Here is a 26,043-nt window from a genome sequence, read left to right on the forward strand (position 1 = left end):
AACGTGTTAGGCTCAGCACTTTTTTTTTTTTTTTTTTTTTTTAGAAATCACACATTATAAAAGTATATGCCTTGCTGCAAAATGCAGCTATCTGCGAAAAACATGCAATTTTGAAAAAAATACATGATACTATATTTTTTTTTTCCGTAGGTAAAACCGCTGATTAAAAAATGCAACGGTACTTATCCGTTAGCCGGGCGCATCCTCTAGGTGGCGACAAAACTCCACCAGAGTTACATCTTTCCCTACCATCCATGTCGGCCTGGAGGGGGAATAGTAATTAGCGCCACCTGCCGGATGCGCCCGGCTAACGGATAAGTACCAATGCAAATTTATACAAAAATGCAATAAAAAAAACACACAAACACAGAGGGAAAAAACAAAACGCATGTGACAGAAAACTCATAGTTTTCCGTTTAGACAAGTGTGCTCCCAGCCTTGCTGTAAACCAACATTTTGCAGTGTCAATGTTTGCATGTTCTTTGCGGGGTTTTTTTTTTTTTAGTTATTAAATTAATATTGTGGTTTTACAGGATTTGGAAATCATTACATTCTGCTTTTATTTACATTTCACAGAGAGCGTCACAGTTGTTTTGGAAATAGGGCTTGTTATTGTTAGCATCCGGGTAAATTTAGCTACTACACAAAGAATTGAATGTGTGCATTAAACACCAAGTGAACACCTGACATATCTGGCTAAGCAAATTTGGCCTAATTGGCTATTCATGAGGCAATGCTCATGCAAATATGCATTTGCTTTCGCATGCCAACTTATGCAGGGTCAAAAACCAATGCCGCAAAGCGGTCGCCCTGCGGGAATTAGTTCATGCTACAATAGCACTATCCAGGAGCGCCACAGGGAGGCTTCCCATTGCCCCCATACAACCGGGGGACCGCAGGGTCCCAGGCGCTCTCACTGCCTGGGAACTTGGGGGGGCCGCCTGCGCCACCCAGCCTCCCCCTCCGACAGGGCGACTGCGTTGCGGCATTGGTTTTTGACCCTGCATGCGAAAGCGAATGCATATTTGCATGAGCATTGCCTCATGAATAGCCAATTAGGCCAAATTTGCTTAGCCAGATATGTCAAGTGTTCACTTGGTGTTTAATGCACACATTCAATTCTTTGTGTAGTGGTAAATTTAGCTACGTTTAGGGGCTGCAAGGCCTGAATTGTTGGCTATACCTGGTCCAGCAGCAGAAATACACACACAGGTAACTACTGAAAAAACTGCTGCAATTACTAGTGGAGGCTTTATAAGGTCATGCTTTGCATTAACCACTTGAGGACCCACCCTTTACCCCCCCCTTAAGGACCAGCGCTGTTTTAGCTGATCTGTGCTGGGTGGGCTGTGCAGCCCCCAGCACAGATCAAACACCAGGCAGAGCGACCAGATCGCCACCCTTTTTTCCCCCACTAGGGGGATGATGTGCTGGGGGGGGTCCTATCGCTCCTGCATGCTGTGGGTGGCGGGGGGGCACCTCAAAGCCCCCCTCCGCGGCGATATTCCCCCCTCCCTCCCTTCCCCGGAGATCCGAGGCTGCACAGAAACGGATCTGTCCTGTGCAGCCTCTAACAGGCTCCTGCCTGTCATGTGACAGCGATCCCCGGCCGCTGATTGGCCGGGGATCGCTGATCTGGTACAGAAAATGTAGAAAATGTAGAAATGTAAACAAAGCGGATTATTTCACGGAGCCCCCCGCCGTGAATTGACAGGAAGCAGCCGCTCGCACGAGCGGCTGCTTCCTGATTAATTAGCCTGCAGCCGGTGACGCGGAACTGCGTCGCTGGTCCTGCAGCTGCCACTTTGCCGACGCGCGTTATGAGTGCGCGGTCGGCAAGTGGTTAAACATTTTTTAAGCCTGTAAAGACTAAAGTCCAGATGCAGGCCAGATCTGTCACATTATGAAACAAAGAATACAGTACAACAAACGGGACCATGAACTGTGGAGCAGCTGAATCCCTTTATGAGGTAAGAATAGGACAGCATTTCAGTTTAAAAACTACAGCCTCTTAAAGTATCTTCTCAGTTCCCAAATTTCTAAGGAGCTCTGTTCAAAAAAACAAGGTAAACATTCCCCAGCTCCCACTTTTTGCAAATGTTACTAGCATCAACTTCAAAATTAGCAAATATTTTCACAAAATATTGTTAATCAGTTCCCAATATGTTGTCTGTAAACGATTTTTATGTAATGCCATTGCTCAGGCACAGTATTTAAATGCATGTTTTGTAGAATAAATTATAATTTGCAATGCACAATGCTTTGTGCATAGCATGTAAACCATTTTTTCTCATTCTTTGTGTTAACTGGCTGACCGAGTTTGCAGTGTTGATTTCCTGTGTCATATGCAGTTTGGCTACACTGAATAACAGGTGATAGCTCTATGCAGTGGCAGCTTTATAGTTTGTGCACAAATCTATGGATCATGTGACCATCTTTTCCAATTGCAATTTCTCTGGAAGGCTGCATCAAATATGAAACTTATGTAATACAATAGTCTGCTTTTCACCTTTAAGAATAAAAAGTCTGTGAATGAAGGCTTTTACATAATTTGCAAATCATTGCATTTTATTTACATTTTACAGTGACAACATTTTTGGCAGTATGATGATACATTTTAATTGGTCAATAGACTGTACAACTGCTGTTTAGTCAAAAAGTAGATTTATAAGATGTATGCTATAAAGGCCCTATTCAGTGGTCAGTTGCGTTGCAGAATAAATCTGCATGTTAACTTACTGCCCATACAATTCTATGGGCCTATTCACAGTAACAGATCGCATTATTTTAACTCGCTGCATGCAGGCTTTGTATTAAAGTCTATGGCCAGTGTCCATTTCAGTTCACACACATTCTAACATGTGCGTTATATAACTGACCACTGTGAACCTAGCTGCAGTATTCAATTTTGTCAATTGTGCCTTTACTAGTAATGGAAACAAAGTAAAAAAAAAAAAGTCAGCTTATATCCAAAAAACACAGAGAGACATTTTATAAAGATGTATGAAGTGTAAAATAAGAGAATTAAGTTATTCTAGAAGTCTGAGCCATTAGCTGAATGTCAACAGCAAGTAAACGTCTTCATAACCTTCAGTGTGTCTTTAAAGGCAGTTCACAAAGTCTTTTTTTTTTTTTTTTTCACGCTGGTACAGAAGTCTTTAAATACTTTACAAAGCAATAATTCCAGTTTCAGCAATGAGAGGTCTGTGTCTCCTCCAGATATTTGATGGTCACTCAGCAGTACTCCGAAAAGTCATCATCTACATAATTAGAGGGGAACCAACCAATCTAGAAAATACAACATAAGTCAACAGTAAATACAAGCAGTTGTAAGTGCCTTAACCACTTGAGGACCCACCCTTTACCCCCCCTTAAGGACCAGCGGCTGTTTAATGGGATCTGTGCTGGGTGGGCTCTGCAGCCCCCAGCACAGATCAGGTAGCACACAGAGCGATCAGATCGCCCCCCTTTTTTCCCCCCTATGGGGATGATGTGCAGGGGGGGTCTGATCGCTCCTGCCTGCAGGCATTTAGCGGGGGGGCACCTCAAAGCCCCCCTCCGCAGCAAAATTCCCCCCTCCCTCTCCTACCTGTCCCCTCCCCGGTGATCCGGGCTGCACAGGACGCTATCCGTCCTGTGCAGCCAGTGACAGGACGTCCCCTGTCACATGGCGGCGATCCCCGGCCGCTGATTGGCCGGGGATCGCCGATCTGCCTTACGGCGCTGCTGCGCAGCAGCGCCGTACAATGTAAACAAAGCGGATTATTTCCGCTTGTGTTTACATTTAGCCTGCGAGCCGCCATCGGCAGCCCGCAGGCTATTCACGGAGCCCCCCGCCGTGAATTGACAGGAAGCAGCCGCTCGCGCGAGCGGCTGCTTCCTGATTAATCAGCCTGCAGCTGGCGACGCAGTACTGCGTCGCTGGTCCTGCAGCTGCCACTTTGCCGACGCACGGTATAAGCGTGCGGTCGGCAAGTGGTTAAAGAGAATCTTAAATTCAGGATTGGACTTCATACCTATCATTAGCTTAAAGGGAAGGTTCAGGGAGGTTGGTTAAAAAATAAAAATCAATTTCCACTTACCTGGGGCTTCCTCCAGCCCGTGGCAGGCAGGAGGTGCCCTCGCCGCCGCTCCGCAGGCTCCCGGTGGTCTCCGGTGGCTGACCCGACCTGGGGCCAGGCCGGCTGCCAGGTCGGGCTCTTCTGCGCTCCAAGGCCCGGCACTTCTGCGTCCCACGCCGGTGCGCTGACGTCATCAGACGTCCGCCGGGCTGTACTGCGCAGGCGCAGAACTACTGCGCCTGCGCAGTACAGCCCGGAGGACGTCCGATGACGTCAGTGCGCCGGCGTGGGACGCAGAAGTGCCGGGCCTTGGAGCGCAGAAGAGCCCGACCTGGCAGCCGGCCAGGTCGGGTCGGCCCCGGAGACCACCGGGAGCCTGCGGAGCGGCGGCGAGGGCACCTCCTGCCTGCCACGGGCTGGAGGAAGCCCCAGGTAAGTGGAAATTGATTTTTATTTTTTAGCCACCCTCCCTGAACCTTCCCTTTAAGCCCTCTTTTCCACAAGAAATGTTACCTTTTCTCTGATAGTCCATCAGGGACGTCTGTGAGGCTGATAAGGAATTGAAACTCCTCCCACGGTGTGACTTTTAAAGCAGGGGTCCCGAACCGTTTGGGGGGTGAGGTTGAGGGCTGGGGTGCGGTGGCATAGCTAGCATAGTTGCCCCAGTATGGCTAGCATAGTGCCCCAGTATGGCTAGAATAGTGCCCAGTATAACACCCCAGTATGGGTAGATAGTGCCCAGTATAGCACCCCAGTACAGGTAGATAGTGCCCAGTATAGTGCCCCAGTATAGCCCCCCCTGCTGTTATCGGAGCCAGCGGCTGCTTCCTTATATTTCCCTCTCCTGCCCGTGCAACTAATTCACAGCGCATCTCCCGGCTGCTGTGATGAGGCAGGAAGCAGGAGAGAGCGCGGCTTCCTGTAGCGGCGATGTGTATCGCCGTTACTATGGGAACCGCTCTCTCCTGCTTCCTGCCTCATAACAGCAGCCACGGGGCACGCTGTTGTGAATCAGTTACACGGGCAGGAGGAGAGGGGAATATAAGGAAGCGGCCGCTGGCTAAGGTAACAGCAGCGGCGGGGGGGGGCGCTCGGGGCAAGAGGACAGACCTGCTGCCCAACTGCAAACGTCCCACAGACCAGCAGTGGGCCGCGGACCGGTGGTGGGGACCCCTGTTTTAAAGGACTTACGAGGCCAGACAGCCAAAAATAGATCAGTACCTGTCAGCTTTTTATTTCATAGAGGACGCCATCCTCGCCCTCCGTTTCGTTCTACCACCATTATACTCCATGTACTGGCCCCACCATATGGATCGTCTTATCACTCCCCTCCTAAGATGGCCGCCGAGCTGAGCCGCGGCTGCGCAGCTCTCAGCCCTCCTCCAGCCGCGTATTCGCTCCCAATCTCCTGGAGGAGGGCTGAGAGTTGCGCAGCCGCACTTGTGTCCATGTGTACTGCGTAGCCATGGCTCAGCTCGGCGGCCATCTTAGGAGGGGAGTGATAAGACGACATGTACGGTGGAGTTGGTACCCGACCTCGGGCCAGTACAAGGAGTATAATGGCGGCGGAACGAAATGGAGGGCGAGGATGGTATCCTCTATGGAATAAAAAAAAAGCCGACAGGTACTGATCTATTTTTGGCTCTCTGGCCTCGTAAGTCCTTTAAGCCTGGTACACATATTCTGTTTTTATTGGCCAGTTTTGCCACTTTCATGTAGTATGAAAGCTTACCTGCACAATCTGTTCATAGGATTCAGAATATTTTGGTCCCCATACTACATGGAGGCGGTAAAATGGGCTAATCAAAACTAGATGTGTGTTCCACGCCTTAGCCTTTTGCTATGATAGTTTTCTGTCTGTAAACCCTCAAAGCATTGTAAGAGATAATGTGCGGCTACCAAGCAAGCAGTACCTCCTTTTGTGCATAAAAAAATGTTTAGTCCATCACATTATTAGACGGTGTGTTTATAGACAACTGCAATTTGTACTGTTCAGTTGACCGCGCTAAAGATGCTGACCTGCAGGCTCATAGTGGATCAAACAAGATGAACAAATTACAAGGCAAGTATCAATCATTTCTTGATCTTTTTTTAAAGAAAACCTGTAACTAAAAAAAGTTCCCCTGGGGGTACTAACCTCGGGTGAGGGAAGTCTCTGGATCCTATCAAGGCTTCACCCGTCCTTCCCGGCTCAAGCGCAGGGGCAGTTTCTGCTCTCCGCCCGGAGATAGGTGGAAATAGCCGATCGATGTCGGGCCACTCTACTGCGGAGGCTCAAGTCTCCTGCTCCTGAGTAGTAGAGCGGACCCGACAGAGATCCGCTATTTTCGCCTATCTCTGTGCTGAGAGCCGCAACAGCACCCCCTGCTGGAGCCAGGGAAGGTAAATATATCAAGCCATGTCAGGCTCGTCAAGACAGGATTGCGGGATGCTTCGGGGGAGCCAGAGCTGGATTGCCTGCAGCTACAGGGGAGGGGTAAGCCTCAGGGTCCTAATGAGGCTTCCCCCTCCCGAGGTGAGTACCCCCAAACCGCCCCGGGACTTTTTTTTTATTACAGAGTCTCTTTATCTTCTCATTTTACTATGTATTAATTTATTTTTTTCTCCAACAATTTTGTTTACGTAAAGTTGATCTTGGCTGAAAAAAAGAATTTGAGCTGACTTCATATACATATGGCCTTCATATGTATTGTTACTTGGGCTCAGCACATTCCAGCCTCTATTAGCTTTCTGTGTTACCTTGCCATAGACTTCTCCTTTCCACCAGCCCTGGTGTCCTTTCTTGCTTAGGATCCTGATGACATCGCCCTCTTTTAGACTCAGCTCAGTCCTGTCTCTTGCACAGAAGTCATAGCGGGCTCGTGCTGATCCAAAGTACTTTATTCTCTTATCTGTGACCAGAGATTATATTAGTAACATAGCAGTAGAGTATTGCATAGTGGTACCCATCAGTAAAAGCAAGAAGTTTTGAATCAGGATGATGCCATTTATTGGCTAACTTAAAATAAGATTATGCTTTTGCTTGTAACTCAATAGATTATAGTGAGTTACAAGTGGAAAACTTAGCATGTGACCCTCTTACTGCTATAATAAGCTAATTATGTGTTCCACTGTGTCAGGTTATAAGCAAGCAACATAATGTACATCTCCTTGCTATACGGGCACCTTACCATAGATACAGTGGCTACTATTCTCATAGAGAGAGAGAGAGACGGAGGGAGCGCACTGCACATGCTCAGACTGGCGAAGTTATGGGACTTCATACCGGAGCTGGAGAAGGCTGAGGACAGCGGCATGGGAGTGATCCCTATGGATAGGGCTGGAGGAAGACCCAGATATGTATAAAACTTTGACTAATATTCGTCTTTGGTTTCCTTTAACCACTTGCCGACTGCGCACTCATACCGCACGTCGGCAAAGTGGCAGCTGCAGGACCACCGGCTGCAGGCTAATTAATCAGGAAGCAGCCGCTCGCGCGAGCGGCTGCTTCCTGTCAATTCACGCCGGGGGGCTCCGTGAATAGCCTGTGGGCCGCCGATCGCGGCTCGCAGGCTAAATGTAAACACAAGCGGAAATAATCCGCTTTGTTTACATTGTATGGCGCTGCTACGCAGCCAATCAGCGGCCGGGGATCGCCGCCATGTGACAGGGGACAGCCTGTCACTGGCTGCACAGGACGGATAGCGTCCTGTGCAGCCCAGATTGCCGGGGGGGACAGGGATGAGAGGGAGGGGGGGGGAATTTTGCCGCGGAGGGGGGCTTTGAGGTGCCTCCCCGCAACACCCAGGCAGGCAGGAGCGATCAGACCCCCCCAGCACATCATCCCCCTAGTGGGGAAAAAAGGGGGGCGATCTGGTCGCTCTGCCTGCACCCTGATCTGTGCTGGGGGCTGTAGAGCCCACCCAGCACAGATCAGCTTAAACAGCGCTGGTCCTTAAGGGGGGGGGGGGTAAAGGGTGGGTCCTCAAGTGGTTAAGGCCCGGTTCACACTGCAACACGTACGCAGCGGATTCAGGAACTCAGTAACCACATCCACTGAGGATGTACTGGCATCCACGCCACGCTGTTCATATACCCACCATTTTGCATGACCTCTGTTCAAATCACCACTGGTCTGCTTTGTATGCAAATATATACAGTTGAAAATGAATCAATCCAATCTTGCTAAGGTGGGTCCATTTTCAAGCTGCATATACTGTATTTGCATACAAAATATGCATAACCTGCATCAACTGAGAATGATTTGCATCTCTGACCATCTCTACTTGTGATGTCTGTACAGGCCTCTGTTGAGCTCCTTATAGCTCACACTAGGCACACTACGTTGTTCTTTGTTTCCACATGTGAACTCATTCAGTTGTATGGGCAAGATCACATTAGTGGAGCTCATTAGTCTAAGGCACTTTCTACAGTGCATTTTCAGATTGTTCTCCTGTCAGGTAGATGATGCCCTGTTTGCTAGTGGCACTAGTTGGGGCGCCAGACTGCAGCAGCCGCAACCCCTGATCGCACCACAGAGACAAGAAACAGCCGATATTAACTAGATGAGCTTTGAGGGCAAAACGAAAACATTGGTCACCGGAGCTGTTCTGTAATTTGTGTATTGTTTGCCAGGCCACACATTTGAGTAATTTGGCACAAAAATTAGATTTGTCCTATATTTTACATACCTTCAGCATGTTTTGCCATTCTTGGGTTTTCTCTCCTCTCTGGTTCTTTATAAGGAAACTGTAGCGTTGTATCCAAAAGCTTAAAGCAATCTTTTAATGAGTTATGTTGGAAATATGCAATAAGCTCCTGGAAGAAAATAGTCATAACATCAGCCCTAAAACTGAACAGTGAAAACTTTAACCACTTGAGGACCCACCCTTTACCCCCCCCTTAAGGACCAGCGCTGTTTGTTGTGATCAGGGTGCACGCAGAGCGATCAGATCGCTCCCCCCTTTTTCCCCCCTATGGGGATGATGTGCAGGGGGGGTCTGATCGCTCCTGCCTGCAGGCATGTTGCGGGAGGGGGGGCACCTCAAAGCCCCCCTCCGCGGCGACATTCTCCCCCTCCCTCTCCTACCTTTCCCCCCCGGTGATCCGGGCTGCACAGGACGCTATCCGTCCTGTGCAGCCAGTGACAGGACGTCCCCTGTCACATGGCGGCGATCCCCGGCCGCTAATTGGCCGGGGATCGCCGATCTGCCTTACGGCGCTGCTGCGCAGCAGCGCCGTACAATGTAAACAAAGCGGATTATTTCCGCTTGTGTTTACATTTAGCCTGCGAGCCGCCATCGGCGGCCCGCAGGCTATTCACGGAGCCCCCCGCCGTGAATTGACAGGAAGCAGCCGCTCGCGCGAGCGGCTGCTTCCTGATTAATCAGCCTGCAGCTGGCGACGCAGAACTGCGTCGCTGGTCCTGCAGCTGCCACTTTGCCGACGCACGGTATAAGCGTGCGGTCGGCAAGTGGTTAAGCAAACCTGAATTGTGTAAAATCCCCATTGAAAAGCAGGTGCAGTACACTCCTAGTAAGGTGGGCACACGCTCATGCATGCACAGAAGGCACCGACCCATCAGGGGTTGGCCAAATAGTATGGGCGTAGTTTACTACAACCTATTGGAAACCTAGCAGTTGGAGAGGGTGCTGTCCACCCAATTAAGTTAGCAGAATTTCCCTATGAGGTTTCCTGCTGGGTCCACTACAGTAGATTAACGCCCACAAGTCCTCCCATTCTTCAATAAAATAAGATTTTTTGGTGCCATGTTAAAAATGGCACCAGACCTGGCATAGCTTCCAGGTCAGAGCTCCCACAACTTCCCTGTCTAATGATACCCACATGTCCAATGCTGCAAGTGCACAACGTGTGCATACCCAGTATAAGGAATCGCTCATGCAGTGAGATATGTACATGAGCATTTCTTTATACTTAGCATGTGCAGTTTTTATGGATGCATTTGTTCACAGCAGCTGATGTGCGCCTATCGTATGATACCATATTGTATGATTGATATTATACCGCACGTTCCCCCCTGCTCATTTCTGGCTAGGGGGGTATTGGTTGTCATTGGGTGCTGAATGCAGATGCTTGGTGCCATGTGGGTTCTGGCTATGGGTGGGTATCGAGTGTCGTGGGGGGGAGGGGTCTGAGTGGGTGTTGGGAGAAGTAGAGGCCAGTGTGGGTGCTGGGGGAGGCAGGATCACTGCAGTGCTAATGCTGGGGAGGGAGAGGTCACTGCTGTCAGGGAGACCATCTTACCTGCTCCCACACAGCTGCAGGGATGTTTACGCTAGGACTGCTTTATGGGACCTCTTTACTCCAAAGTGTCCCAGATAGGGAGGAGCTTGCCGAGGGTGGTGGGCTTGGATTCCATGTTCGGTGGGTGGAGCTTATGACCAGGGTGGGGCTTACTTTTCACAGCCAAAGGGGGCTTTTTATGGATATTTAAAAAGGTGGGGGTGCTTGGGCACTCAGCCCCCTTCCAACACCTCGCGCCTGTGGGGAGGTGTGGAAACAAGGCTTTATGAAGCCTCTTATGGGAAAAACCCTATTTTTTTTCTAATTGTCTGCCAGGCAGTCACAACACAAAAATAATTCGAAAAAAGGGTAATAACGGAACAGGAGAGAGAAAATAAAAAGTCACCAGAGCAAGATTAGAAAAACTTAAAGGGACACCACTATATATGTACTTTACATTGCCCAACTTCACTTTAAGCACCCTTTAAACTTATGAGACTCATTATTGAAGTAAGCCATCCCATCCTTTATTTTTTTTTTACTGTTTTTAACTCATTTTTATCTACATCTGGGAGCCTCTTTATATTAGAGTGGAAGCTGGTCACTTACCGGAAGCCCCTTGAAGCCCTTCTTCTCTGTAATTCTCCAGAGCCCATCCTGTACAGTCACCTTCATGTGTTTAAATTCCTGGTTATACCTAAGCCCAGTAAAGAACAACAAAGAACAAATAAGACACAAATATCCTCTTTATTTTTTTTTATTTTTTTCGGGGCACTTAACATGAACCTATGTTATACATTTTAAGAATCACATGAGTGTAAGCCTGGTGAAGAATTTCCACCTTCTCTGCTGAACTTGTTTTGAAAATATGCTGCACAGAGGTCTGTCTCTAATCCCCCCCTATTGCTGTGTCACCTCTGTCCTACTGTGCTCTCAGTGTACCATAGCAAAATGTCACTTAGCCAGTTTAAAAAAAAAACAAACAAAAAAAAAAACGCTTTTTTTTTTTTCAGAATCGATTGTCAAAAAAAATATTTTATTTTATTTTTTTTTTTATTTTTTTTAGAGAAAATTTTTTTTAGTTGTCCCCACAGAATCACATTTTGCATTTTTTACCATTCGTATTGGCGGGTGGTTTGTAAACTTAGTGTTTGTAAGTCAGGGACTACCTGTATCTAAAAACATTAAGAAGTTTACAGTTCTGCATTAATGGAAATTAGAGATCATGAAGTTAACAGAATACTCACATAAGACTTATTGCAAATTCTCCCGAATCTTTTACTCTCTGTCTGACCAGGAAGGTTCCATCTGATCGATTAGCTAATAGCAGTTCCGATTCTTTTCTTTCCATGGGCCCAGCATACCTGGAAGCACAGACATTTCCAAGTTACGTGCTGCAATCTAAAGGTGCCCACATAAGGTACGTACACACGCACTACCGCCGGCAACGACGGGTCCGCCGGACCCTCCCGCTGGGCAGACGTTCAGCCGACAGTAGTGCGTGTGTACGCGCAGTTGGCGGACTGATAAGACTGTTTCAGCGGATCGTTCAGAAACAGCCTTATCAGTCCGCCGACAGGGCATACACGCACATACTGTCAGCTAAAGACCACCCAGCGGGAGGGTCCGGCGGACCCGTCGTTGCATTTAGTAGTGCGTGTGTACGCACCTTATGGTCCAATCTTTTTGTACCACTTCTATATAATATGAGGGACTACCTAAAGCGTATATTCACACCTCTTACCCCTCTACTACATGGATTTGGTAAGATTGTACAATCAAGAGGGTATCGTTAGTGGGCACCTTAGCATGTTGGCAGCTGCAGGCCTGTTACCATCAATCATCATCAATCTTGTTGTCATCAGTTAACCAAACAAAAACTGCTTATTTTATCTTTTGTTTTTATCCACCATAGTAATAAAAAAATGTTTTATTAGTATACATTGTGAAATAGACTGATGGTTAGAGGTGTCCAAAACAATAAAATACTTAAAAAAAAAGTTTAAAAGGAGAGGCAGAGATAGGAATTCATTAACAAAATAGGTAAAAGACGATGGGTTTCATGGGCGTATCCCACTTCCTCAGGTGAATAGAAACATTTTGGATTGCCCTACCCATCGGGCACGACTGAGAAGGGAAGTCCTGATTTCAACAGGGAGTGCAGGAAACATTGTCACTGCCATACAAGACTGTATCAACTGCTGTACAATTATAAAATAAATGCTTAACACACTTGCCTTGCATTGCTGGGTCCTGGATTCAGTTAACACAAAGAACGCTACTGGCATGGCGTCGTAAATGTTAGGCCTTTTTGATGTGGTAGGCTAAAGGTGGTTAATTTACCTCCTGTCAGATGCTTCCATGCAATGGCCGGGCGCTTGCTTAGCACGGACAGGGGAGAGCCGGCCCACCTATGGAGTCACACCTTAGTGCAGCTATGGCCATTCTCACATGCGACATGTCACTTATTGTATTTGGGGCCAAGTAATGCCACTACATGTCAAACAATAATACACATAGGGCTACGAACACTGCTCAGGGCACTCATAGCTGGCAGATAGGGGGCTGAACTGGCCAACAAGAACAGTTCAGCCTCCCCTGTGACAGAGACCCACTAGCAGTGCTTTTCCAAGCACGCAATGCTATGGGTGATTTTTTTTATAAAATCCCATCCCTCAAGTGGGATCGCAACCATAGCATTACATTAGCAAGAGCTTATCAAATCACTAACACTTAGAAAAGCGCTTCTAGTGGGTTCCAGGCCTTACTGGGTTTTATATGTATTACTGACAGTAAAACTTTACATTTTATCACACGTGATAATGCCCAGTCATCTGATCATGAGGTAAGGTAGTGTTAACACAAGCAGCCACATGACCGCCTGCTGCTACCTTTTCTCAGACACTTGTCACTGCCAGATACATGGAGGCATTGTATTACTTAGCTAGGGCGCAGTTTGGAAACAATTAAAGCCAGCTAAACTGGTTGTACCAGAGGCAACAATGCCTTAACTGCCTGTTAATTACTTCAAACACATGCTCTCTGGTTACTGATGACAGATTATTACACAAGTCACCACCTTTTTAATAGGTAGAGTTTATAAAGATTTCAGGTCAAAAACTTTAATAAGACCTTGGATTCAAAAGAGGAGCCCTCAGGGCTGAGGAGGTAGCCAAGGACACTTCCTGTGAGCTCATCCTAAGGATCTATTGGGAACAGGCATGCAGGCCATTTGACCAATATTTTGGTGTCTGCAAAAGGTACATGGGGATTATTTCTTTTTCAGGTGATATTGAAGCAGGTGTGCATGAGACCTGGGAAACTGTCTATACCCACAAAGCACACATAGATGCTGGCATCTCTCTCTCTCTACATTCTATTGTAATCAGTACTCCTACTCACCAGGTATATGCTGAAAAATCAGTAGCTTGAGTCTGTGGAGAAAACATTAATAGCGAACTTGTTGATATTGTACTGCAATATAGTCATGTTGTTACACAATAAAACATCTAAAAACAAAATCAGAATATCTTTAACATTATATAATGTAGATGGTTGTGTGTTGCTGATCCCATTTGATAACAAAAATGCATGCAGAATTGATTAATAGCAGCACACTGCTGCGCAGCACAATAATGAAAAAGTTAATGCAGTCTATGCTCTTCTGATGGTCTTGCGTATCGCCAGGGCCAGTGCTGCAATTAAGGCAGCGATTGCCCCCGGGCCCCCGACTACTGCTGGGCCCCCTGCAACACCGCACCCCCCCAGGGTAGTCTTCCCTTCACTGTCTCCAGGGCCCCAGCATGATGTGTGGCTAGGTGGCTGCACAGTAACAACTTGTATACAGGGCAGCCATTGGGGGGGGGGGGGGGGGGGTTGGGACAACTGACACTGCAGTGAGGGGCCCAGGGCTTTTGGGGGCCCTAGGCCCGACCCCCCCCCCCCCCCCCCAGCACTGGAAAGGCCAAATATGCAGGTCTGTGGCTCACTAACCAGAACACCGCATTCCAGCAGAGAAGAGTGACATCAGCACTTGAACGTTGGGAGCAGATGAGTAAGCCCGCTACAGCGGACTTTCTATACTGGGGCACCACCTATATCTGGCTACAGGCTACCTATACTGTGGCCACCACCTATAGCTGGCTACCTATATTGGGGCTGGAAGTTCCCCACCTATACCTAGCTACCTATACTGGGGCACCACCTATGCTTGGCTTCCTTTACTGAGGGCACCACCTATATTTGGCTACCTATACTGAGGGCACCACCTGTATCTGTACTCCACCAACAACATGCCATGGTCAAGCCCACTTTTTGCTGCATGACGCTGTGCAAGCTGCTTTCTTTAGTGTCTGGGCCATGCACATTTTTCGCCACAGCACACTTTACGCACAGACATGGGGGTTGGGTGGCTAGTGGGTGGGCACAGCAACCAGTAGGCCGGCCCAGGCCTCATGATGTGTGAGGGGCCCCAAAATTTCTGATGGCGGCCCTGCTTGTATATGCCGCCCTGACGATTTCAGGAAGTGCTTTGGCTGTGCTGGAACTCACAGCCGACATGCAAGCAAGCAACCTCTCACCCAGATGCGGATTTCTGCATACCCAATGTAGTTACTGGGCATCGGAGCGGCTGGAGTGGACAGGGCAATTAACAGTGAGTAATCCCTCCAGGTGAAGGGAGAGGCAGCAGCAAGCTCGGGGGCCCCGGCGGGTGACTTTGCCTGGGGGAGAGTAGAGGGACCACCAGGTTACCTTTGTCCCGGGGCCCCCATGCCACTTAAACCAACCCTGCATAACGCACACTATACTCGTTGTTGAAATGCGCACAGAAATGCATATAGTGTGAATGAGACCCTATAGGTATCCAAAAGCACACTGGTCAGCAATTCTGCAGGGTGTATTGGCATGCAGTATGTAACTTTATTTACTGGCGCATTTAGATAGGTATTGTGGTGGCCTGGAAAGAAAACATGCCATCATTCTAGTGGCACACGCTAAAATCCAGCGCCCTCTCTCTGTCCGTCCAATCAGTGAGCCGCTAGTACGTCTCTTCAGCAGCTCAGAGCGTTAAAGAGGCAGCCTCAGCACAGCTTCGTCTGCATCCAGATTATAGTGAGTGAGCTGCCAGAAGCCCAGCGTTCTGACCCCATGGTGACCCTGCTCTTTATCCACAGTCCTGTCATTTATCTTCCAGTGCATGTCATTAGTGGAGGGGGCAGGAACATCACTAACAGCTCTTCAGGAGGGGAGACACTCTGCACAAGTGACTTCAACAGCCAGTGTGTCAGTGATTTGGGGCTGGTCCAGCCTCTGTTGTATTCAGGTTTGTTGTTGTAAGGCAATGTGAAACACTAGGCTAGCTGATAAAAGTGCAATTAGAGGACAGGCAAGCTGGTAAATAATATACACAGCATGATGCAGAGCTTGCCAGCAGGGTCCGTGGGAAAATATCTGTCTGGTCTCTCCCCTATGTTATAATGACTGCATGTGTGGATAAGGTGTTAAACAAGTTGAAAGGTTTTTGACAGTCCCTAGACTCCAGGAGGGTGCTTACTGACTTGTGTGAGAGACAGACAGGGACAGGAGTCATATTATAGGCAAGTAGCCTCTATGTGATGTGGGACTGCAATACAGATAAGCTCTCTGCTCCATCTAAGGCTATTCTCAATTTCTTTCCACTCCTCCTCTCTCTGGGCTAGTGCACGCCAAAATCGCAATAGCAATCGCTAGCAATTTGCGAGTGCGATTTTGTGAAGCGATATTTTCAGAGCGATTTTTGAATGAATTGCTCAAAAAAAAAATGCTACATGCAGTGTGTTTGTGATTTTGAAAAAATCACAACGCTGCTGTGAGAATACCGTCATAGGGTATCATTAGCCAAGCGCTTTTCAAATCACTGTCGATTTGAAAATCAGAAGCACTCTCGGTGTGCACCAGCCTCCTTCATTCACCTTTGTTTCCCTCTTTCCCTAGTGCCGGCTGGCTGTGTCTTCTTATCATACAGGAAAGCTAAATAAAAGTGCAATACTGGTGAGGCAAATTATTATTATTTAGTATTTATATAGCATACATCAAAGGTCAGCGCAGGTTTAGAAAGTCATTGTATGTAGGGAATGGTAAATTCTTCACCACAATATATCAAATGCTCAGAGGTAGGTATCCGCCAAACATCAAAACTAGAAAAGGCTTACCAGCTCCCAACAACCCACATTATAAGGTTGTGAAATGGCTCATGTCACAGATAACGTCCAGGGAACATCAGACGTCGTGAAGATCCAGTGGACATCCGTGTGGAGGTAAAGTTTCAGGAATTTATATAGGAAAACAAAAACGGCAATATCTAAGCGTAACCCGTTTATTTAGATAAAATTTCTTTAAAAGGCAGTAGACATAAAAACGATAACTCACATACGGGGCCCATAAACAGGGAACCCCAGAAGATTAGCGCGCATGTAATGGTCAATCGAAGATCAATAGACAATGGTGCCGCCTGTTACCTTCCCGACCGGTTTCGCAGTCTTGCGTCTCCCCTGATGACGCAAGACTGCGAAACCGGTCGGGAAGGTAACAGGCGGCACCATTGTCTATTGATCTTCGATTGACCATTACATGCGCGCTAATCTTCTGGGGTTCCCTGTTTATGGGCCCCGTATGTGAGTTATCGTTTTTATGTCTACTGCCTTTTAAAGAAATTTTATCTAAATAAACGGGTTACGCTTAGATATTGCCGTTTTTGTTTTCCTATATAAATTCCTGAAACTTTACCTCCACACGGATGTCCACTGGATCTTCACGACGTCTGATGTTCCCTGGACGTTATCTGTGACATGAGCCATTTCACAACCTTATAATGTGGGTTGTTGGGAGCTGGTAAGCCTTTTCTAGTTTTGATGTTTGGCGGATACCTACCTCTGAGCATTTGATATATTGTGGTGAAGAATTTACCATTCCCTACATACAATGACTTTCTAAACCTGCGCTGACCTTTGATGTATGCCTGACTTCTGAACTTTTGGACATTGTTCTTCTCAGCGGCGGTTCCATTGTCCCTTGGCGCCGATATATTTGCTACTAAGTATTTATATAGCGCTGCCATCTTCCGCAGTGAGTAATTAGTTGAGATGGTGGTGAAGGGGAGGACATAAGTGTGTGTGTGTGGGGGGGGGGGGGGGGAGGAATGAGCTTTGGGGAATTAACCACTTGCCGACCGCGCACTCATACCGCGCGTCGGCAAAGTGGCAGCTGCAGGACTAGCGGCTGCAGGCTAATTAATCAGGAAGCAGCCGCTCGCGCGAGCGGCTGCTTCTTGTCAATTCACGGCGGGGGGCTCCGTGATCGGCGGCCCGCAGGCCAAATGTAAACACAAGCGGAAATAATCCGCTTTGTTTACATTTTTACGACGCTGCTAACAGTAGCAGCGTTGTACCAGATCAGCGATCCCCGGCCAATCAGCGGCCGGGGATCGCTGTCACATGACAGGCAGGAGCCTGTTAGAGGCTGCACAGGACAGATCCGTTCCTGTGCAGCCTCGGATCTCAGGGGAAGGGAGGGAGGAGAGGGAGGGGGGGAATTTCGCCGCGGAGGGGGCCTTTGAGGTGCCCCCCCCCCCGCAAAACCCAGGCAGGAGCGATCAGACCCCCCCAGCACATCATGCCCCTAGTGGGGAAAAAAGGGGGGCGATCTGGTCACTTTGCCTGATGTTTGATCTGTGCTGTGGGCTGCACAGCCCACCCAGCACAGATCGGCTAAAACAGCGCTGGTCCTTAAGGGGGGGGGGGGTAAAGGGTGGGTCCGCAAGTGGTTAAAGTGGCCATACATCTGTTGACTCAACAGCCGATCGGCCAACCGTTTTGATATTATCGAATAGGATAAAAATTTTGGGTGGTAATTGGTGAATGTATCAGTCTGAGATGTTGGGAAATGTCGGTTACAATAGTAGACAGACCCTGCTTCAAATTCAAAAATGGAAAGACTTTATTCAAAATTGTAAGCAACACTGTATCGACACTAAGTGCCACTTCACTCAGGGATCCCAGGTGTGCTTGCTGAGTGAAGTGTGCTGTTAGTGTGAGCCCAGCCGGCTGCGCTATTAAAAACTGCAGTGAGTGTTTTTATGATTTTAAAGTGGCACTTAGTGTCGATACAGTGTTGTTTACAATTTTGAATAAAGTCTTTCCATTTTTGAATTTGAAGCAGGGTCTGTCTACTATTGTATCCCTAGTATTTACTTTCACAGTCCTATGTTCCCACCTTGTGGTTTTTCATAATGACTATACCTGTTGAGTTCCAGGAACTATTTGTTTCTCTATAGGGAAATGTCGGTTGTCAGGTGTGGTTGTCAGATGCGATAATCACGGCATGCGATAACCATGAATGATACACAACGTAAACCCCGGCCGTTGTCGCTCAAAATGTATTAAGTACCCCCCGATGCCTCTACTTTACCTGTCACACTGTCCCTAGAGTGTTCTTTCTGTATTTCCGCATTTGCGCTCCATGTGACTACTGGCATATACGACGTGGGGTGCGTGTGATGTCATTTGGGCTCGGGCTGCCATGATAATGGGCCTCTAGTTTGTGTTTCCCCCCAGGCCAAAAGGTCTCAGTCCTCCTCTGGTCCATGCTGCCATGAATTGCACCTTTGTGACAAAAAGTGTGTCTTCTGATATGAACATTAAATGTGGAGATAGGTTTGCTTTCTATGCTGTGTTGTAAAGTTAGGTGTTAAAAGGCCCAGCACAACTGCAAAGGTTTGTTTGTCTATTCATTGCTGAAGATACTATTTAGATGGCAGTTGGTATTGGTATTGCTTTAGGGCTCATTCACACTATGTGCAGTGAATCATGACAGACAGCACCACACATAATGCCTGCAATGCAAGTAGCATGAAAGTCTATAGACTTTCATGTTACCATTCACACTACAGTTTGCGTTCCTGTGTGCTGCGTTGTAACTTAGCCAGGAACATCATTGCACACGACGTATGCATTGTCATGCATTTTTTATTAATAGAATGGAAGCTGCCGACCTATGCGATTTAGCACATTGCAATGCATGTATGAAATTGTGATCATGCATGCGTTGCCTAGTGTGAATGAGCCCTTTGTATCACTTTAAAAGTTTTGTAAAAACTGGGTACTAGCTGTTCCTTCTACAGAGGAACAGGTCTTTTGGTGCCAAATTATTTGTCCCTTTTCAAGCCTTGGAACTGATGTACTGAGCTATATACTGACAATATATGTACCCTTCTACTGGAATTGGTTAGTGAGACTTGAAATTTGTTTTTATCCTCTGAATTGATATGTAGCTTATTTACAGATGCTAATATTATTATTTAGTATTTATATAGCGCCGCCATCTTCCGCAGATGCATATATCCTTGCATCATATGGCTATCGCTTGTGCTATGTGACATATTCCACTGAATTGTCCAAACTAAGTCTATCTCCCATTCCTCTCTCGGGGAGTTGTTCCAGCGCTGTCCCCTGTTCAGATTTGCTGCTTCCAGAAGCCCTCAGAAACACTTGCGTCCTTGAGTACTTCCAAAGATAGGCAGCTCTGTAATACGCCAGCGCACTTTTGTGAATGGGCAGTATGGAGCCACCTGTCTTCTGGACATAAGTGCTTCTGGACCTTTCAGGAATCCCCCCCTTAAAAAACCTGTGTTTGCCCCTGTTAATATGCATCAGGTAGTATGAAGGTAGCAGTCACCATGCTGTAAATATCTGTCTTCTGCTGCTGCCGTCTGACTGCACACTGCCTCTGGCCTGCCCAGGTGCCCATTTCCTGCAATTGTGTTCCTTGATAAAGAGGCGTTAGATAATGACGACTAGCAGCGAATAAAATTTTATTTTACTTGATTGGAGTGCTGATCCCTACTTACTCTATGTGCTGCAATCAAAGCCTGCTGTTAGTATTGTTCATGGATGGTTACCTAACACAAAATTCACTATTTCAGATTTTATCACAAAAAAGTGTCTGGTGGGGTCAAGAGACTCAAGCTTATATTTGTGTAGTTGGAGAGACTATTTCAGGGAGTGAGGAGGTTTTTAAAAACATTTTTGTAACTTGGTAAAACTAGTACTGTGCTGGCTTCAGTCTACATGCAGTCTTTCTGTTATTGAAGCACAGTCTCCTCGGTCTGTCTGTGAATACCTGACCACTTTTAATATAGTACTAGGCTGCTAGCAGTGTCTATAAATAGCTTTGCATGTGCTTTTCATTTTCTTACTTTCAAAATGAAGTTTATTTATTGAAGAAGGTTACAGGTTGACTAATATTGCTCTATTAAAACAGATAGGCTTGTGTACATTAACATGATGTGCTTTCAATTTTAATGAAAGACATTTTTTTTAGTTACAGTGATGGTCATTATTAGATGGAGATGCTACTGATTACACTGCTAGTTTGATATGTTCTTTCCTGCTTGCAGTTACAGTGCTGCCAATTGCTGAATGGAGTGTGACTGCTTATGATTCAGTGTGCAATGTGCTTATTATTATTATTATTGGTAGAGTAGTGGATATACTTGCAAGGAGATGCTACTAATTGACACACTACTCTTTGGAATGTGGCGGAAATGCTTTACTGTATATGTGTGTTATTATAGTTGGTGCATTACATGCTGTATGAGTTTTTAAGTGGTGTATGTACACAGTGGTATTTGTGTTTGTTCGTATGTTGTACCTTCAGTGGCTTTGTATGTAGAAGAATCAATATGCAGAAGTACAAATAATAAAGAGATTGTGTGCCACCTAGAGGGAGTAAATGCAAACGGAATAAAAAGAAAAAACAAAAGAAATGATCCTTGCTTGACATCTAGAATGTACGCATTTTACCTATGGAATTGACTTGTTTCAGCTGTAGCAGTTGCAACAGTATTGCTATGGAAAGTACAGTATAGATGTGTCATCAGATACACTGGATGCAGAGACATAAGCGACAATCATCCGCAAGCACACTACAGAGAATGCTAACAGGACAGAATGCTGCTCTTTACTTACATAAACATAAGGCTTCACATGACTACAGGGGAAAAAGCCAAGCTCATTAGTGGAAGTATTTCGACCCTGAAAGAGAAAGGGTTGATTTTATTTAAGTTTGAGAATCTAGCAAGAACATTCAGTTTCATATTGCAGACTGGCAGCCAATCAGAATTCACCTTTCAGTAGGTTAGAACAGACAGAACAAAGGAAGTCTGGTTGCAGCGGGATTATGCACATTGCTGCCCACCTCTCAGGTACACACTTTTCCTAACCTGAGCAACACACAGCAGCTATGAGACAAGCTACGAAATGGGCCCTTATTTGATTCACTTTTCCTCTGAAGAGGTAGTTTTTCATCTTCTGTTTAACTACCATAAGACAGCTCCACGCCCATGGGCGTGGCCACGGCAGCAGCCCCAGGACCGCCTAACGCCGATTAGCGTCAAGACCCGAGGCTGCAGTTTGCATGAGATAGCGCGCAGGATGTGCGCGCATCTCCTGCACGGGGGTTGCAGCTCCGCCCCCTCTTCAGTGCGCCGATCGGCGCTCGGAAAACTGTTAGATGGCGTAATCGCCGTCTATTTACATGTACAGTGCTGCGATCGGCGGCAGCAGCGCTGTACTGGGGACAGCCGTGTGACACGGCTGTCCCCTCCTGAGGCTGGGGAGTGATCGGCTGTCATAGGCTGAAGCCTATGACAGCTGATCACCCTGATTGGCTGGCGGAGAGAGGGAGGGAGGGAGCAGGGGATTCAAAATTAAAAAAAGCTATTTTTATTCAAAAATAAATAACAAATATTTATAAAAAAAAATGAACAACTGTGGAGTGATCAGACCCCCCCAACAGAGAGCTTTGTTGGTGGGGTGAAAAGGGGGGGGGGGAGATCACTTGTGTGCTGTGTTGCATGGCCCACAAGAGTACTTTACCCCCCAAATCCCCCCCTGCAAAATCCACAACTTTCTTGGTCATGGTTTTTGCTGCTCATGGAGGCAGAGCTATGAGCCGCAGCACGCCATGCCCTACATGCTCCACACCATTTCTGCCCGGTAAGCACCAGCCTTCCTCAGCGCTGACGTTGCTGTCCTCCTGCACCTGTCACTTTGTTCTCGCTGCACTTTTCCTACTAGCAGCTTCTCTGAGCTGCTCTATGCACATTGGCACTTTGTTTATTTATCTTTCCCAGCACACTCGCCTTAAGTATGTTGTTTGTTACTTGTTACCACTTTTCTGCTGCTCTTACCTACATATTATCCATGAGATCATCTGTTTGACTGTGGATACTTACTACTGATTGGCTTTTTTTCTGTCTGATACCCTTGCATATTGTGGAGCTTTTTTCATATATTGATTATTATTTATTTACAATTGACTTATATTGTTATTGCATGGCGGCCATCTTATGTTTTTAAGTGTTTTTAATGACTTTTTGAATAAAGATGATGAGTTTATTGAATATTCGAGTGGTGCGGTGATTTAGGGAACTACTGTTCTTTTTGTGATGTTCACTGCCTCCATGTGCGTCTATCAGCCGGCGGATCTCCGCCTCTCCCCCGCCCCTCTCAGTGAAGGAAGACTGAGAGGGGCGGGAAGAGGCGGCGATCAGCGCTGATAGATGCGCTGAGAGGCAGAGCTACAGCTATTAGCTCTGCCTCAACAGGAAGCGCTCCCCGGGCACCACGGAGGGAATTTGGGGGGTAGAGACCCCTCGTTCTGCCGCGGAATAGCGGCGTTTTAGCAGGGGCAAACGTGCCCCTGTTGAATAGAAGGTAAAAAGCGATTTTTAATCTCGCTTCAGAGTCTCTTTAAGTAGGGTGAAGTTGCCTGTAATAAAATAAATACATTCATAACACTGGTACTATTGTTCTGTAGTATCTATGGTATTCACTGAAGCAGAAAGTTTTATTGGCAAGTCAATGGATCACTAGATTAAAAGAGAAAGCTTTCAGTCTGAATGAGGGAATTCTTTGTCCCCCACAACTATTTCAAGTGCTTTTCTGTCACATTTCCTCCTTTTTCCCTCCATTACAACAGTTGCCTCTTTAAAATTATTGTAAACATTGTACATATTGGGGAGGGGTATGTATAATAAGATTAGGAGTGGTTCCTGTATTAGATCAGTTAGGGTTATCCTTATTTTATCATGTTTTATAATATTTTTGTAATGGCGAATGGCAGCGGTGAGACTCAGGGTAATACCACGTGGGGGGAGGCGCTGACGTCACGAGGGAATTCCTACTTATGCGGCTGGCGTACTGGCAACGCTAGCCCCTGATGAGTCATAGTTGACGAAACGCGTAGGGCGGAGCCAGTACGCTTGACGCTGTATGCGGAAGTGCGGGTGAGGCGAGACGCCGTAAGTGTACCGAGCGGGATGCCGCGTATGAACTTTATGGAGAGGCACACCGAGCCCAGCAGATTCACCGCTGTGATACGCTACAAAACCCTCTGGGAGCTTGTGAGTGTACAGTAAGCGCGAGAAGCGCAGTGTGATTTTATATGGAGTATTAATATATTGCGCAATGAGAGTTTTATATGTTTTATTAAGGAATAAAAGAGATTAACCTTTGGAATGTGGATATGGATCATTGATGAACCTAATGTACCATATGTTTGAACAAGTACCCCACCCTAATCTGGTGGCTACAATCTGGTGAGCCGCTCTTATACTAGAGGTGGTGGGATCACGAGTGGACACTTATTATTACACCTGCACATTGGATGTGTGATGTTATGCTCTGTTCCAAGCAGGATTACACTATATATATATATATATATATATATATGATCTATTTCAGGTTGATGCAGCGCGCAGTGGACTATTTTGAATTTGTGAGTTGCCTCTTTACTGTTCCCCCAATTATATCAATCATTGCCCAGAATTCTCCCCCACAATTTCTCCACTTGCCTTCCTCCCTCCTATTTGAACAAGCACTTCACACACCTGCACACCTCCTCCAATTACAACAAGTGGATCCCTCCTTCCCCATTACAACCAGTGCTGCACACAAATGTTGTCCTTCTTAACCTGGGTAATCTGGCTCTGGACATAATATACAAAGGATTGTATAACAATGCAACTTGCACATTGACATTTTTTTTTAATTCAAAGCCTTCAAATAGAAATAAATCAGTCACTGACACATAGAATCCTAGTTACCTCCCACCAGTTCTGCTCAACTTCTGCTTTTGTCAGTTCTATGACATCCCCCTTCTGCATTTTCAGCGGTGGTCCAAATGCAATGGGAGGCGGAGGAATTCCACAGTATTCTACACAAGACTCCATTTTGGGAAGACCTGGAACAGACATACACCGAAACAGTGATCAACCTGTTTCTTATTAATATAGATATTTGTGTTACAGTAGTTCTTACCTACACATATTTAGAAACATTCCAGACCCCACGGCGTGGCTACTAGCTGTCTATAAAGTTGGGTCTAAAATCATGCTTCCTGTGATCTACAGGTCTATGGCTGCATGCCCTGTCCAACATAGTGACCTACACAAGCTCCTGCCTATCTCTTGTCCATAAAGCTGGATATGGATGAGCTGAGTGGGTGGCAACTAGTGCAGGTAAACACAGAAATGTAGAATTGACCATGTACAGTATCAGGTCTTATATGTCCTTCATGGAACTTGTCACTATTCCATATCTAACATCCCTCTTTCCTGCATCTCTTGTGCAGCCACTGAGGTTGTAAGAGTTTCTTTATGAGACAGAAAAACTACAGAGAGGTGCGCTGCACATGCAAGCTCTGCTCACCTCTTCAGCAAGATCCAGCCACACATAGCAGGCAGAGAACACAGGACATGTGCAGGTGCTATTTCCATCCCCCACCCTTGCCACTACCTCTAGCACTGCCTTTGAGGCCTTTCTGAACTGTAGTCTGGTTTCCATTGTTCTACCTAAATGTCACATGGTCACTCCTGATTGACTCATCCTCCAGTTGAATTGCAGATTCTGATCAGAGAGGGGTCTATCTTTTTTGCCATATTGAGTGTCAGTCTGTTAATGTGTGGCTACCCTTATGCTGGGTACACACAATTCAATTTTCAGTCTGAAAGATGGGTAATCTGAGGGTAAATTGTATCATGTGTACATGTCCAAACTGCTCCTGATTGATAACGGGATCAATTTTCCAATAATAACCTTGCAAAATTGATCCCGTTATCGACCAGGAGCAGATCAGACATGTCGGACATAATGATCCGGTCCCTTCAACACAATGGAACATTGCATCGTGTGTATTTAGCATTCAGTTGAGCATTAAACTTTCTCTGCCAACAATCTGCACGAGATACCAAACCATAGTTATTTCTACAGTAAGACAGTATTGTGCATTGTGTTTGTATGTATTTGAAATGTGAAACATAGAGTGATCCCAGACATGGTGGAGTAACATACCTGTGTCAATCTTTTTAGGTGGTGGTGCACGGCCCTGCAAAAGACATGTATTAATGTATTGTTATTACATTATTGTTTTGGGTTTGTTTTTTGTTCAAAAGTTATATGTACAAATCACAAAATGTTTTTTTGTCTTTCTATATATGTTCTCAATACAGATTCACATTCTAATTATTCCTGCATTACTTTTAATTACATACAGTGCTGCCCATAATTATTCATACCCCTGGCAAATTTTGCCAAAAGTTACTTGTATTCAACTAGCAAGTCATTTTTTGATGGGAAATTACATACAGTGGTGTGAAAAACTATTTGCCCCCTTCCTGATTTCTTATTCTTTTGCATGTTTGTCACACTTCAATTCTTTCTGC

At 46.4% G+C, this 26,043-nt stretch overlaps 1 protein-coding gene across 3 annotated transcripts in view; it reads right to left on the minus strand.

Moving 5' to 3' along the window:
* Positions 1-2,588: 2,588 nt before the first annotated feature.
* The window catches only part of VAV1 (vav guanine nucleotide exchange factor 1), a 97,022-nt gene continuing 73,567 nt past the window's right edge, over positions 2,589-26,043 (minus strand). For 2 of the 3 annotated variants that reach the window (XM_068268806.1, XM_068268807.1), the window contains 9 exons: positions 25,673-25,706; positions 24,427-24,563; positions 21,287-21,352; positions 13,686-13,717; positions 11,531-11,647; positions 10,893-10,980; positions 8,732-8,858; positions 6,801-6,952; positions 2,589-3,288 (listed from right to left, as the gene is read on the minus strand). In XM_068268806.1, the coding sequence (XP_068124907.1) occupies positions 3,235-3,288; positions 6,801-6,952; positions 8,732-8,858; positions 10,893-10,980; positions 11,531-11,647; positions 13,686-13,717; positions 21,287-21,352; positions 24,427-24,563; positions 25,673-25,706 (807 nt within the window). In that variant the 3' untranslated portion in view covers positions 2,589-3,234. Of the gene's footprint in view, positions 3,289-6,800; positions 6,953-8,731; positions 8,859-10,892; positions 10,981-11,530; positions 11,648-13,685; positions 13,718-21,286; positions 21,353-24,426; positions 24,564-25,672; positions 25,707-26,043 lie in introns of those variants that run through there. The other variant, XM_068268809.1, reaches the window with a different exon arrangement.

This window comes from Hyperolius riggenbachi, chromosome 2 (assembly GCF_040937935.1).
Source record: "Hyperolius riggenbachi isolate aHypRig1 chromosome 2, aHypRig1.pri, whole genome shotgun sequence".
Classification (NCBI taxonomy): Eukaryota; Metazoa; Chordata; class Amphibia; order Anura; family Hyperoliidae; genus Hyperolius; species Hyperolius riggenbachi.